The sequence below is a fragment of the Apostichopus japonicus genome, chromosome 21, assembly GCF_037975245.1.
Source record: "Apostichopus japonicus isolate 1M-3 chromosome 21, ASM3797524v1, whole genome shotgun sequence".
Lineage (NCBI taxonomy): Eukaryota > Metazoa > Echinodermata > Holothuroidea > Aspidochirotida > Stichopodidae > Apostichopus > Apostichopus japonicus.
This window is the reverse complement of record NC_092581.1, coordinates 20,300,925-20,317,440: the sequence shown is the minus strand read 5'-3', so window position 1 is coordinate 20,317,440 and position 16,516 is coordinate 20,300,925. Positions and strand designations below refer to the sequence as shown.

The 16,516-nt window shown below is 36.6% G+C and overlaps 1 protein-coding gene across 2 annotated transcripts; it reads right to left on the bottom strand.

Moving 5' to 3' along the window:
• Positions 1–3,258: 3,258 nt before the first annotated feature.
• Positions 3,259–16,194, bottom strand: LOC139963252 (scavenger receptor cysteine-rich domain-containing group B protein-like). Of its 2 annotated transcripts, none has more exons than XM_071963882.1 (5): positions 15,893–16,194; positions 15,595–15,693; positions 14,517–14,825; positions 9,638–9,676; positions 3,259–8,132 (listed from the first exon to the last, which is right to left on the bottom strand). In XM_071963882.1, the coding sequence occupies exons 2-5, from the start codon at positions 15,677–15,679 to the stop codon at positions 7,573–7,575; spliced, it is 993 nt and encodes a 330-aa protein (XP_071819983.1). In that variant the 5' UTR covers positions 15,680–15,693; positions 15,893–16,194; the 3' UTR covers positions 3,259–7,572. The 2 variants fall into 2 exon arrangements, with proteins under 2 accessions (XP_071819983.1, XP_071819984.1); XM_071963883.1 differs by having other exon boundaries at positions 3,259–7,014.
• Positions 16,195–16,516: the final 322 nt, after the last annotated feature.

Below are 16,516 nucleotides of genomic sequence, written 5' to 3'. Positions count from 1 at the left end.
ATTTGCTGTTTACCAATTGCTGATATGATTTTTACTCATTCATTTTGGTAATATCCATATGCGTGATAAAAATGTTGCTAGTTCTTTTCTTTCTCTTCCTATTCTTTTTTTCACTATCATGCAAGGATTATAATGTTCTTTTTGTGTAAAATATTTTAATCATTTATGTATTATCATTATATATTTTGGTTCAGTCATCATAAGGAGACTAGCAACCGGAACAGCTTTTCAGAGTATAAATCTGTGTAGGTGCTTTTACAACCATTTTAAAGTATTTTCTGGTGGCTAAAATTGATTGCTGAACAACATTGATGAATTTTTTCTGAATCTAATTGTAACCACATCCTCGTAGCATTCTGCATTGCAAAGATATGACTTTATATAATTTAATGATATTTGGTAATGCATCTGCAGAATGGATGATATCATCAGGGCACTTCAGTTGAAAATGTTTTTTTCTTAATCATACATACTCAAGCAATAGAATATTTCTACAATAAAGATACATTTTGATGATTTCTAAGCACAGAACATTGACAGCTATGCAAACATTCCAAATGTATCAGGTTACAAAGATAAATCAACAAAAAGATTATCATAGCAGAAGTAAAAGCTTCCAAAGAGCATTTTCCCATATGACGTCACAGACCCCCGACGGTGATTTAACTTCCTGGAATAGTTGAAGGTGCAGCAACTCAAAATAGGTTACATTCATTCAACCATATCTCCAGGTTGTAGCAGTGTTCATAGTTAATGTTGGAACATTATACATTAACAGGGTTCTTGAATTTCATGGTCTTGTTACTCAAACTTTAATGTGAATGGGGTCCCTTCTTGATGTCTTGATGTTTTGTTTCAGTATATTTTTGAAAATGATTATACTATATAGCATTATACTTCATGTAATACATATATAGCTGGGCTCCCATAAGATCACAATATTAAAGTACTTTTAGAAAAGGTTTCTTTTTTGCAATAACACACAAGTATGTACAAGTATGTAGTATGTACGTAATTATACTCCATTCAGTATTACAATCATATTTTTTCAAGATCAGGGACGCCTGCGAGCGAAAATGCTATCCACTTCTCCTCTAAAGCCATCACATTATTATAGATACATTGAAGATATATTTTTTTGTCTGGCCACATGGTGAAGAATCTCTTAAGTCTTTCTTTGAACATGTTAATTCTTTTCATGACAGCATTAAAAATTATAAACACCAAATATCATTTCTAGGTGTTCTGGTCAAGTTGGATGGCAATTCCTTAACCACTTCGGTCTATTATAAGCCCACTGATATTCATATGTTATAACCCTTTACTAGTTTTCAGCCCAAGGGCGGCGGAAGCACTTTTAATCTGGGGGGGCACCGACATCAAAGGGCACTTTGCAGAAATTCGATTGGACTGATGCAGCCTTATATTTAGGACCCTTTGTAACTCTTATTGTATTATCTTATTTGTGTATACACATCACTCCATCAACGCCCCCCCCCCTCCCCCCCCCCTAAAGGAAAATATGCATACTAGCACTGCAATATCCAATGTGCAAATTGGGAAACAAGGAACAAGTTTTCTTTTGAGACAAAATGAGGTGAAATCATGCTAGTTGCTAATGTAGGAATCTTCCGAATTAGAGTTTATTTCTTGTTAATATCTTAACAAATTTTTACCATTCGAAATAGCTTTGAGTTTGATCCACAGAAATTCATTAAAAGTCACGGGCGTAGCCAACATTGGCAAAGTTGTATGCACGACTATCTGAGCGGAGCGCCATCATCGGTTGGCGCGGAGCGTACTAGAAAATTTTTGGTTCTACAAACCCCTCAGATGGCCAGAAACGGCCCTTCCCGAGTGTTCATTCTGGTTCCCTGGCGTCTTGCTAACTTGAGACACCTCAATTTTTATGTAGAAAAAGGGCACATTTTTAACCTGAGGAAAAGTGGGGGGGCACGTGCCCCCTGTGCCCCCCCCCGGTTCCGCCGCCCTTGTTTCAGCCACATAATCTCAAGATTTCTATTGTTTACAGCCAATGCCTTGGACTTAAACGCATTTGCTCCAATCCACGTGATTTTAAACACCAGGTATCCATTTTAACTGGTTATTTCTTGAACGTCGGATACCCCCTTCACTTAATAAGGGTATTTCCAGAGCCGAAAAGTTGAGCCGTGAGGACTTATTAAAGTCTAATGTCCTAACTCACGCATTCCGGTTGTTACCAGTTACAATCCCCTCACCAAATCCTTTATGAGCTCTATCAAACAGGAATTTGCTGTATTCCAAGACGATCAGCCTGTAGAAGAATCTTTTAATTTACCCCCCCCCCCCCCATGCTAGCATTTCGTCAACCCCCAACCTTATATTTCTACTTACTTCCTCAAGACTTCCTTACTCAGTTTCCACCTCCGCAGGCAATTTCTGTTGCGACAAACCTCCATGTCAAATATGCCCCCATATTACCCCAGGCACCGAGTTAAGAATTCCCAATGTTGACTATAGTCGAAGACCCCCTTCCCTGTCTTTTGATTTTATTAATGTTATTTACATTTCCTACTGTGTACAGTACTTGCAAAGAGGGCAATTGTGTAGGTGAAACAGGCTCCCGGTTCCGCTTACGTTTTAATAATCACAGAAAAGATCTATTCTTGGTGTATTTTGCAGCATTCCCAGTTTCCGAATATTTCAATCTTCAGTCATTCTTTAATAAACCTTAAATGTATTTTAATTGACTCGAACTTCAAATCCGCTACTGAACGTAAACGTAAAGAAATTGATCGGATCTTTCGTTTTAAGTCAAACATCACCGACGTCAACAAAGACTTGGGACCCCTTAACAACTATCAGTTCTCCAAACATATATAATCCGTTATTTGCTCCTTAATCCGCTCCCTGTATAGTCATGGTTTATTTGGTTATATATATTAAATCCTGGTCAAAACAATTATAGATCCAGCTGGTTCTATCTGCTCTGCTTGACTACCAATGTGTTAGGTAATGTAGGTTGATGTACACTTCATCTGTTAATCAGGACTTAGAGAGGTAAACTTTCAACAGTCGTTTTCTTGTCTTTTCTCGATTCCTGATTTTTTTTCTTTTCACTCCAGGGCACAAGCTGACAATGCAAATTGTTTGTCTTGCTACAAATCTATGGAGTTGCCACAACATGGCTGCCAAAGATTATTTTTATACTCAATCTCTATTATATCAAATGCAATTACACAGGAAAACAAATACCACACTGTATGATTTCTGGATTATAGCACAAGAATCTATTTTCAAAACAACAAATCTTAGTTTCTACGTTTTAAGGAACAATAAATTGCATAGAAAACATTGATAAATAACAGGCAAAGCTTGAAGGATACAAAGGATAAAACTTACTTTACAGCTGAAATGTTGGGGGAAAAATCCAATAAAAGAATAGGTTTAATTTGAAATGTTACTTCAAATAAAGTATTAACTGCTTTTGTTAGTACGGCAGATGTAACTATAAAAAAGATGCAAAATGTCCCTGTAATGTACTTTGGTTGCAATGCTGAAAGAACAATTAATATGATTTAATCCTACTGAAAAATGTTACTTTTGAAGAGCTTTTAATTAAAGTTATTGTTTATATAAGGTAAATATACAAAATTCATTAACAGTTCCACTTGACTGTTATTACTGCTAATGTGTTTATTCTTACATGCGAGTATGTAACATATTACAAAGGTTACCACTAGTTGCTGTATTTATGGTGCTAACTCATATACTATTCCTGTGCTATGTTAGCATATCTCAAAATTCATTAACAGTTCCACTTGACTGTTATTACTGCTAATGTGTTTATTCTTACATGCGAGTACTATACTACAAATGTTACCAATAGTTGCTGTATTTATGGTGCTGACTCATATACTATTCCTGTACTATGTTAGCATATTTCAAAATTCATTAATAGTTCCACTTGACTGTTATTACTGCTAATGTGTTTATTCTTACATGCGAGTACTATATTACAAATGTTACCAATAGTTGCTGTATTTATGGTGCTGACTCATCTACTATTCCTCTATTATGTTAGCATATCTCAAAATTCATTAACAGTTCCACTTGACTGTTATTGCTGCTAATGTGTTTATTCTTACATGCGAGTACTATATTACAAATGTTACCAATAGTTGCTGTATTTATGGTGCTGACTCATATACTATTCCTGTACTATGTTAGCATATCTCAAAATTCATTAACAGTTCCACTTGACTGTTATTACTGCTAATGTGTTTATTCTTACATGCGAGTACTATATTACAAAGGTTACCAATAGTTGCTGTATTTATGGTGCTGACACATATACTATTCCTGTACTATGTCAAAATTAGGAATCATAGGCAACAAAAGTGATTTATAGAACTGCATAAACTAAAATGAATTCTGAAGTCATTACAGCTAATCCCTATCAGCTATTTACTTTTATCAGGCTTTGATGAATACAAAGCTAAAGTTTTCATACAATTAAATCAACAACAAAAAACTGTGGAAGGTCATCAGAAGTAGTCTAAAATTTAGGTAACATGAGGCGGCTTTAAGTTTTCTAAAATAATCTCATCAAGGTCTCTGACCATCTAAACGTCTTCCCCAGGCATTGATAAGAGTCCAATGAGACAATTAACTGTGTCAATAAGATAAGACTGTGTCAATAAGAACATTTTGAGGGTGACGATTATACTACTGTCTAAACAGAAAAAAATTGCAGGGATTGGAAGTCCTTCATTGTACTTAGTCAAATTATATGGCAAGAGTGAAAACAGTTGGAAAAACTGTGATCCATAGAAATAAAATAAGAACGAAAGTGAAATTAAAGCTAAAGTTAAAAAGAAGGAAAGAAGAAAATGTGCAGTTTCAATTGTTAAAATTACATCAACTGTTTCACCTCATACTTTGCAGATTATCATAAGCACTTCACCAAAATGCAGAATAGATATGAGGGTAAATTCCTTCATAACAAACATTAAACATAGCATTAAGGTTAAGGAATTCTTAGGAACAAAGTATAGTGACTCAGCCCGTGGATCTATATTCTTGCCATAAAATACCCAGTTAATAGAAATCGAAAATAGCATTATGATGAAGGAATTCTTAGGAATAAGGTAATATACTGTAAATGACTCAGCCTGTTGATAAATAATCTTGCAGTATTATAAATTACCCAGTAAATACCCAGTTAATAGGCATCAAACATAGCATTAACATGAAGGTATTCTTAGGAATAAGGTTATATAACTGACTCAGGCTGTTAATAAATATTCTTCCCAAAACATGAGAGGTCTAAATTTACACGCTCAAATATAGCATTGCATGTAAACACCAATATTTAATTACCAAAAGCACTTCTTTTAAAAACTCAAATGAAAATAAGCCTATTTCTACATTCCTATAAAGCTGCATTTAGTACAAAATGTATAGTCAAAACACAGGTATCTCAATGAAACTCAATATTAAGAAATTTCCTGTAGAAATATGCCCACTGTTTTAACTAAGCGTGGTGCAAGAAAAGTTCTGTCACACATAAACAGAAACTTTGTCATATGTTACTTACAACATGTTATTGATTTAAAAGTTGTTATCGAAATATTCTTTGTCTCCAGATTATGAAGCAGCATCCATTAAATATAAAGCGGAAACGAAAGGGAGTAATTTTAAAAGGAAATCACATATTGCCAGACTTTAGTTGGTTCAGAAAATTAATACAGAACATTTCCCTATCAATCTCCTTGACACTCACAACATTCTGCATAACAAATGTTCATATCAGCCTCCAAAATATCTAACGAAAACATGCAAATAGCACCAAAAAGACCTGTCCATTTCTTGAACAGGTATAGCATTTCTGTAATCTAATAGATTTAAAGAAATCCATACTACAAAACTGAAAAAATTAATAATGTGAAATAATTAAAGACACCAACATCACCAAGATGACACTTAACCAAAAGAGTCAACATCACAAACTTGATTCAAATATTTAGTACAGCCATACCCTGCAAAGATTAAAAACATTAATTATATTGTAAGGAAAGGAACACACTAATATTTCCCAGCACTTCCCCCCCCCCCCCCCTCTCTGGAGCAAGAAGTTAATTTGTGACTGGTTCTAAAAATTGTATTACTGATACCAGGGTATTAGAGGCTTCTAAACATCTGTAAACTTCAAAAGGTCAGACTAAAACTCGGTTTACGTGTAGATATTGTACCTAAAAGAGGTAAGGGCTACACTTAATTGCATCTATATGTGACACAGTGTTCATAAAATAGTATTAAGTTTTTAATGGATTGATTGAACTACTTTTCCAATTAGTTCATCTGCTAATGATAGCAGGCCACCATTTACATGTTACTTATTCACACTGAGCAGAGAGGGGATAATCTTTAACTAGACACATCGGATCTTTGATGATCAACATGTACATATGAATCTGTTATCATCGTGGGTCAGGGGACTTAATACAACAAAAAGAAGATAACACATTTTTTGATATTTTTAATCAGAAAGGATTGTTTGTAAAACAATATCGTTAATATTAAGCAAGATGATGAGTTGCAAAAACAGAAGGCAGGCACACTAAACATTGGAAACAAATTAAAACTCTTTTGTAGTACAATATGTAATAACCGCAATGATAACTTGACTCGAGAAAACTGACAAATCTATTCAACTTCAATTGTTTTGATGTTTCCAGTGTTGCAAAGATGAATACTGGCGTTGCAAATTATGTATGATCAGCTATTGAAAGTGCACAGGAAATTCAAATCAGGATTATTAAGCCGAGAAATGATTTAAGGGTATAAGCAAGATGTAACTTCAAATCAGTCTTCTAGCGGTCACAAACTTAAGGCCAGTGACCCAGGATCCACATGACCCCCCCCCCCCCACCCACACACACAGAACAACTAAACAACACTACACAACTAAAAAAAAGTGAAAATACCTCCGTCTGTAAGCTCCAAGACTCTCATTCAATTTGTCAATGTCTGAAAAATGAAATGAAATCAACCCACTTAAATATTCTTGTTAACCCAACTTTGGGTCATGCCCATAGTTTGTGGAATGTTTGAATGACAACATTTATGAAGAGACTGGTACTAAGAACAGATGTTATATACAATTAGGTTGTACATGAACCTAGATGTTACCAGAAGTAACTTAATGGTAAATGTTATGTATAATTAGGTTGTACAATAACCTAGACGTCACCAGAAGTAACTTCATGGGGTTTTGATTAGTTACTTGTTATACCAGGTCTTCTACCTGCTTGATAAAGATGTCTGGTTTACAAATATTTTTACAAAGCATAGAATGTTACAGAGAGTATGGTATCCTAAAATAACTTGTTGGCAAGAATCAGTGTAACCAAGGGAACATTAACATATATCTAGATAGAGGAGCTTGGTTTATTTTAGCTTTAGATATTAGGCCTGCTGGGGCAAACTAAATGTCAGGCTTGCCATCATCAGGTGGCGGTTACTGGACTACTCGACACTCTGTGAGTTCACAAAACTCTAATGCTGGTACTGTGGGTATCGTGTTGCTTAAACCTGCTCATTCTCTGACCCCTGTGGATGATAACCCTGTTGTGGATATAAGTCTTTGCCAGTAAGCTGATGGGGGTGGACGTCAGGTTTAGGACCAGGATGATGTGGCTGGTGTGGGGCGATGGCGGGCTGTGGTGTGTATGAAGAAGCAGAACTCGATTGTGTTGGGTATGGAACATTTGCAGAAGTAGAAAGATCTGGTTGAAGTGGGTACGTAAAGACGACTGGTTGTGTAGCATAAGGTTGCTGAGGGTAGTTCTGTTGGGGGTATACTGGGGTAATTTGAGCACTTGAACGTGCATACATCATAGAAGGGCTAGACATGACCAGGCTGGATGCTGGTGGGTTGGGATCTCCAATAATCTGACTTGTCACACCAGATGGTATGGCTGCTGGCACTCTGTTCATTTGATAAAGTCTTATAGCAACAGCTCCTGATCTTTGCCTGGTGCCTGATCTCGTACATGCACAGAAACAGCAAATGAAGCAGCTAACAATGCCAATTCTCACGATGACGATCACGATCACGATGATCACAGGAAAGAACACGATAACACCTACGATAGATATAATCAAGGAATTTTAAAGTTTGAGAAATTCAAAAGATACTAGCCAAGTGGCTCGATACTATTTCTCAAGTTTCATAATTTCCCCCCATCTGCAAATGCTTTGAACACGACCAACAATTTAAAGAGAGTTAAGAGGCAGGCGTGATATTGTTGCAACCATTCCTGCTTCCACACTGGTGACAATGATGTTAACTTATATTGAAGAAAAATGTATTTCACACTGTTAGTTGAAAACCTCATCTCAATATCTTGTACCTAACTCGATATATAGTTGATTGAATGTAAAATATTTTGACTGGCTAAAGTTTCCACTACTCCAGGAAGTTGGATCACAGAAGGGGGCCGGGATGTCATCTGGGCATATGCTCTTCAACAGCTTTACTTAGGCTATGATAATCTCCTTGTTGATATATACTTGATCCTGATAAATTTGGAATATTTGTTAAGGTAGCTGTCAAAGTTCTCTGTACTAAAAAATTCCTAAAAATGTATCTTTCTTGTAGAAATATTTTCTTCTCTGGATTAATGACTGACAAATTAAAAGGAACTGTGGGAAACCGCTTCCATGGGTTACCTGTATCTAAATGCATAACAGTTATGCATCAAAAGAGAAGTTTGCCCTAATATTCCTCCAAATCCTGCACCAAATAAACTACAATTATGATGATCCATATCTCTACTGTAGCCAACCTGGTCGCAGATCGCCTGACTCTCCTAAATAACTATCATCACAGATAATTAAAAAATCAAACCAATCATTACTTATGGCAGTATCTGCCTCCTTAGCTGTAATAAATCCCAAATTTCTCAATTAAACATAATTAATATTAAACCCCTTAGAATTTGCCTTAATATCCCTAGCTATATCGCCACTAGAAAGCTCCTTGAAGCAGCAAACTCTTTACCAATTTTTGAACAGCTAATTATTTGCAAACAACAAAATCCTTGAGAAACACCCTTCTTCTTGATCCTCTAATCCACCACCTCTTATATAAATAAATAGTGCATAAAATTAACGTTAACAATAATCTTAAAAGTTCCTAGATACTTAAGATTTTTTAAACTAGGAGGAGGCTTCAGCCCTAGCAGAGGGAGGGGGCCCCTTGTTTAGGAACCCGGTGGCTAGAGGACTTGTGAGTAAAACCCCATTGGAATTGTCCTCCTCTGTGGAATAGTCCAGTCACCGGGAACTAATGTTTTATTTTTACAATTTTTTTCTTAGCTTAAGGGTACATCTCGGCAGGGTGGGGGCAACCACCCAAAATTTTGTACTGCTTGTCTTCAACTTTATTTGTTACTTTACATTGCTCAATTGTCTGTTTTTCATCATCTATAAAAGTTCCAAATTACCTGCAAGAGCCGTGCCTTGCACGGCTCGAACAGGTCTGTCACTCTGACCATGCACAAATGAGGCGTCATATCACATAATAAGGATTCAAGTGTTTCTGTATGTAGATTCCCTACAGAATCAAGCAAAATCAAATCAAACTTACTTCTGTTTGTTGTGAATCCATCAACTACACCAGCAGACCCTGAAATGAATACATGGAATAGAGAGAGGAGTAAACCATATAGAATAGCTGTTACGAAATGGATCAATTAAAGGGTCTCCATGTCCCTATGACAATGTGCTAACACTCATATTGAGGAAAGAAATATTTCACAGCTATGACAGTCAAGGATCCCCTTCTCAATACCTTCTCCCTAACTACAGATATGGTGGACTGAATGTAACATAATAATTTGCAAAGCTAAACTTGCACTTCATACAGGAGATGCATGACAGTAGTTGGTAGTAGATGCATCACAGTAAGTGGCAGGAGATACATGACAGTTGGTGGTAGTAGATGCATGACAGGCGGTAGGAGATACATGACAGTAGGTGATAGGAGGTGCATGACAGTAATGGTAGGAGGTGCATTACAGCAGGTTGTAGTAGATGCATAACAGTAGGTGGAAGTGGATGCATGGTAGAAGGTGCTAGTAGATGCAAAACAGTAGGTGGTTGTAGAAGCATGTCAGTAGGTGGTAGTAGATGCTTGTCATGTGATAGGAGATGCATGAAAGTAGGTGGTAGAAGATGCATGACAGTAGGTGGTAGTAGATGCACGACATGTGGTAGGAGATGCATGACAGGAGATGGTAGGAGATACATGACAGTAGGTGGTAGTAGATGCATCACAGTTAGTGGTAGGAGATCCATGACAGTATGTGGTAGTAGATGCATGACAGGTGGTAGGGGATGCATCACAGTAAGTGGTAGGAGGTGCATGACAGTAGTTGGTAGTAGATGTATGACAGTAGGTGGTAGGAGATACATGACAGTAGGTGGTAGTAGATGCATCACAGTAAGTGGTAGGAGGTGCATGACACTAGGTGGTAGTAGATGTATGACAGGTGGTAGGAGAAACATGACAGTAGGTGGTAGTAGTTGCATGACAGTAGGTGGTAGGAGATGCATGTCAGTAGGTGGAAGGAGATACATGACAGTAGGTGGTAGTAGGTGCATGACAGTAAGTGGTAGTAGATGTTTGACAGGTGTTAGGAGATGCATGACAGTAGGTGATAGGAGATGCATGACAGTAGGTGGTAGTAGATGCATGACAGTAGGTGGTAGTAGATGCATCACAGTAGGTGGTAGGAGATCCATGACAGTAGGTGGTAGTAGATGTATGACAGGTGTTAGGAGATGCATGACAGTAGGTGATAGGAGATGCATGACAGTAGGTGGTAGTAGATGCATGACAGTAGGTGGTAGTAGATGCATCACAGTAGGTGGTAGGAGATCCATGACAGTAGGTGGTAGTAGATGCATCACAGGTGTTAGGAGATACATAACAGTAGGTGGTAGTAGTTGCATGTCAGTAGGTGGTAGGAGATGCATCACAGTAGGTGGTAGGAGATGCATGTCAGGTGGTAGGAGATACATGGCAGTATGTGGTAGTAGTTGCATGGCAGTAGGTGGTAGGAGATGCATCACAGTAGGTGGTAGGAGATGCATGGCAGTAGGTGGTAGGAGATACATGACAGTAGGTGGTAGTAGATGCATCACAGGTGTTAGGAGATACATAACAGTAGGTGGTAGTAGTTGCATGTCAGTAGGTGGTAGGAGATGCATCACAGTAGGTGGTAGGAGATGCATGTCAGGTGGTAGGAGATACATGGCAGTATGTGGTAGTAGTTGCATGGCAGTAGGTGGTAGGAGATGCATCACAGTAGGTGGTAGGAGATGCATGGCAGTAGGTGGTAGGAGATACATGACATTAGGTGGTAGTAGATGCATCACAGTAATTGGTAGGAGGTGCATGACAGCAGGTGGTAGTAGATGTGTGACAGGTGGTAGGAGATGCATGACAGTAGGTGGTAGTAGTTGCATGACAGTAGGTGGTAGGAGATGCATGGCAGTAGGTGGTAGGAGATACATGACAGTAGGTGGTAGTAGATGCATCACAGTAAGTGGTAGGAGGTGCATGACAGTACGTGGTAGTAGATGTATGACAGGTGGTAGGAGATGCATGACAGTAGGTGATAGGAGATGCATGACAGTAGGTGATAGGAGATGCATGACAGTAGGTGGTTTGTCATATCATCCTGGTAGAATTGTTCTGCAAAGGCGTCCTTTCCACATGATAATTTTATTTTGATTTATTCGTGGGATGTGTTACATTTTGGATGTTTGTTTACCATTTCTTTGCGTTTAGCATTTTTTTATGTTCCTCCTTGGATAAATGATTTAGATATGACAAAGGAAACCAAAATCCTCTACAGCTCAAGTGCCCAGATAAAATTCTTCTCTCTACTGTTGGCAGATGCATTCACGAAAAAAACACACAGTATAAAAACCTTACAATATGCGATGTGGTTTTGACATGAAGACGCAGAAAGTTTCCAGCAAGTTTGCTAAACAGTCAAACTTACAGAATGGAACATACCTTTAAAGAGGTATAATATGAAGCAAATAGATCGAATGATCCTTCGTGGTTCCCTATGGTGACAACATGGTGACTGAGATACCCAATTTGCTTAGCTTATATACATATGGTAACATTGGAACAACAGGTTCCTTCAAAGTTTAACGAATATCACAGAAATACCTGCATATTTCACAAACTTCTGTCAGAGACATGCTTCAAGGCATGTTGTCACTTTTCATGAATTGATTGTGGCTCTTTCAAAATGATGTGTAAGACTATATCATACGACATTAGCATATGGTCATCTTCACAAACAGTGTTGTAACTTTCAGTATTGGCACTTATTGCTTTCTTCATTTCAAATTTAAAGTTAACTTTTCCGTTAGCTTTTACATTGATTAAGAATGCAAGAGCGATTGAATGAAACCCCAGAAAAGAGGATTATTCTTAACACTGCACGCGTACTAGAAGTATGAGTACGGGAGTTTTAACACCAAGGGAATTAATCGCCCTTGCGGACTTGAAGTACGGGTGCATTCTTAAGTGTGAACAAGGTCATCGTGGCCAAGTTGCTGTTAAATGTTTTTAGACAGGAATGTGAACCCATCATTTTATGCAGTTTTTGACAAGTGTTAACCTAACGTTGCAATAAAACTTTGATAAACTGTGGTTAGGTCATGTTAATGATGTGTTTTGTTTCAAAATATTAGACTGAATGTGCTCTACAAGTTTGTAAAAGGTTACAGGAATGTGCCAGTTAGTTTCACTGCCAAAAGTGTTACCAACATAAATGATAATGTAACTTGCCGTCAGAATGGCTAATGGTTACACAATGTTAATCATTTCTTTGTGGTATAATATTTCATATGTAATTGGCCGAAGCAGTGTGAATTTAACCAAATGATAGTCATAGTTCCAGTATCATGAATGCCATTAAAATATTATCAACATCTCCTACTAATGTTTTTCATACTTTCCAAGGTAAATTCTATGTGTTTTACTATAAATCAAGCCTTCTGGGTTTTTTGAACGTTAAGCGACACCTCCGAAAAAAAGAGACTGAAGGTATATACAATATGTTTTATGTGAAATAATCATATGCAATGAGAGTGATATAGTAAGAGACTTCAACCCAATGTTTATAATTTCTTTTTTAATGCCCACATTTGCTTTACCGGACTTTTATAACATATAACTATTGTATTCTTTGTTCTGTATTCATTCACTTGTTTCACTAGTTGTGCGGGTCGTTGAGGTACATTCTCTGCTACTTGGCATAAATGTTTTTATTTAAATCAGTGTTTGATTAAAGATGTTATGTATATACATTGAGAGTAAGTGTTTACTTCTTTGTTATTAGCAAAAAAAGCCTTTTCAACAACTTGTGAACATTTTTGTCGCCTCCGAAACACACGTAAAATGTTAACGTCACCTCCAAAACGCCTAAGTGGGAATTTTCCAACTTTTGGAAAAATGCATGGAAATTTGGGCAACTCACATTGGATATTAGCCCTCCGTGAGAAGACTTTATTTAGAGTGTTTGACGTGACCTAATATTTTTCTAAAATAGATTATATTTAAAATTAAGAAAAAATGCTTTTCTAACAAATTGTTTAATGAACATGGAAATATCTAAAATCAATTTCATTTTTAAGTTACATATATTCATAGTTAACTTAAAATTGACTACAACCAGAGTACTGTTTTAAATTGTGTAAATATGGTTGCTTAAAAAAAAACATCTAGAATGCTACAGTCACCGAAAAATTACATCCATAAACGTATATATATGTTTAAGCTTCGAAAAGTTGAAATTCCAAAAATTGTTAGTAAAATTTCAATATATATTGTGTTTGAAATTTTGAGCCTTAGTGTACAAAAGTAACACCACTGATTCTGAAAATGACCATATATATGCAATGTTACACACAGAAGCCCACTGAACCTTTTGAATTAAGAAAAAGGTACAAATTGAGAGCTCAAAACTATGGATAAAGAATATCATCTCATACAATACGATCAAATACTGACAGAGCTAGGATATACTATACAGCAGCCCAAAAGCTTAGATATTAATTATAAATTTCTTTTCTTTTCTTGTTTACATTATATTGGTTTTTAGTTTGCAAATATTATTGTTTACAATTGGCGACACCCACTAATTCTGCCTTATTTAATTAAACTGGCTTCAACTATAAACTGCCAAGCAAAGAGCAAAAAAAACAGTTACACTGAAAGATTTCTATGTTGTGTATTTTCTCCATCTTCACTTAATCCTGCCTTGACTTGATAGGAAGACATCAACATCCTAACTATATAGATAACTAGTTATTTCTCTTAAAACTCTCACCCACTGAAATTTGGACAAATCTCATCCATGCCTATAATGTTCCATCCCACCTCCCAAAAGTGCTACGGTGGGTGGTTAATGCATCCATATGAAATGTAAATTTTTTACCTGCACTGCAGCGTACACCAGCATCTTCATTATGGCCACAATTATGAACTCCCCATCCACTGTGAAAACAACTGTCTAAACGGCTTTCTGTACCAAAGCAACGGACATCATCCAGCCAGATTTCTCCAGTGCCTTCACCAAATGGAGGAGTGTCTTTAGCATCTCCTAGTCCAAGCTGACGACAGACAACGTTTGCATCATCTATACTCCAACTGTCATCACAAACAGATCCCCAGCTACCATTGTAGTATATTTCAACTCTACCCTCGTTTTTTGTAGAGCCACCTGCCAGTCTTACATCACCACGACCTTAAAGAAGTAGAATGATGAGTTTATGTACAGTAAGTCCGATTGTATTACCGTTTCAATTTCATATATATTACTTAATCTTTTTACTTTATCCTTAGAAACAAACTTCCTGTAAAATGGATGATACACGCTAATGAAATATTTCAGTGCACTTAAAATTACATGGTAGAAGTACAGAATGTATCCTTGTTTGCACATTTTTAAGGGAGGGGGGGGGTGGAAGAGGAGAGCATCTCACTTCTAGAATCCACTCTACACTCTACTTAAGCCAATAATGCAGAAATCATGTAACAATTACTTCTTTATAAAATATGCGCTGTTGATAGTGTGAAACAGTTATTGGAAGAAGTATACATCATTCATATATATATATATAAATATATATATATATATATTTATATATACATATATATATATATATTCATATATCAACAAAAATTTGACCCACAATCATATCTTACAAATGTGACAGTCCGACCAAACTATAAGAATAATCTGGATGAGCCACCAGCTGCAGTCGGTTCAAATTGCAGCACCAACATTAAGGTTGTAATTATGACATAGGGCAGCTTCAACTGTGATCAATGGCTTACAGAACATTAACTGTACCTTTTTTTCTTTGTACAATCTGCGAAACTGAAATAAAGAGACTCACCTCAGCTGCTGGTTCCACAGTCCTGTAATCTTTAACGTTATAGTAATTACAGTAGCTTCAATGAGCAAACACCGTTAATTTATATTTTACAGACTATCAAGTCATCTCACTCACCCTGACCAGACGAAGAGCCCAACATACAGATGAGGAGTATAAACTTCACATACTCATCTTTCTTGCTTATTATTCCGAATTCCATTTGCTACTCCTGCACTGTAAATAATAAACAAAGAATTGTAGAAAAAATAGCTGCTTTGATATCTTCAACAAAATATAGTTTTGTGTACAGCAATATTGTGCGTTCTTATATTGAGATCATATTGCTTTATAAGCTTATGTAGCTGCGTGCACTGATAGACACTGAGGTAAACACTTTTATTAGTATTTACATTTACAGTTTTACTTCATATACCTTACGGTAAACAGCTAGACAGGAACGTTTCACCGTTTTGATTCTTCACGGGCTCCAAGAAAGGAAATTCCTTTTTAAGCCCTCCCAACTTCAGCACAAAACAAATAGAAAAGTTCACAAACAACAAAAATATACAAACAGCACTGCACACTAATGATACATTGTACAACTCCAATTGCGTTAAAAATACTATATACAGTTCCTTATCATTTAGATTCCAGTGGTTGTCCAATTTTGCCTTGGAAGTCATTCAATGAAATTTCAGAGACCAAAACCTCAGAAAGAGTGTTCCAAGTATTAACAACTCGATAGCAAAAAGAGTTGTGACGTGTATTAATTTGCAATGCATTTTGGAAATCTTGTAGCTATGCCCTCTGTTTTGGGCACTGTTCCAATATAAACAATTTGCTACACTCAACATCCCCAAACCAGGAACAATTTTATAAGTTTGAATTAGATCACTTTTCTTTCTGCGGCATACTAATGTAGGTAACTTGAGTGCACGTAATCTGTCACAATACTCATAGTTATCCAGACCAGGCACAAGATGTGTATTTCTGCGTTGAACGCTCTCAATACTGTTTATGTCCTTTCTTAGATGTGGGAACCAATAACATTACAATA

What these genes read in the sequence shown, in the direction of transcription:
- LOC139963252 (XM_071963882.1), bottom strand. Translation starts at nt 15,679, where the DNA reads ATGGAATTCGGAATAATAAGCAAGAAAGATGAGTATGTGAAGTTTATA. An exon ending in TGGTGTACGCTGCAGTGCAG is followed by an intron (nt 9,677 to 14,516) that starts GTAAAAAATTTA and finishes TATTCATTTCAG; the next exon opens with GGTCTGCTGGTGTAGTTGAT. An exon ending in TGGATTCACAACAAACAGAA is followed by an intron (nt 8,133 to 9,637) that starts GTAAGTTTGATT and finishes TATCTATCGTAG; the next exon opens with GTGTTATCGTGTTCTTTCCT.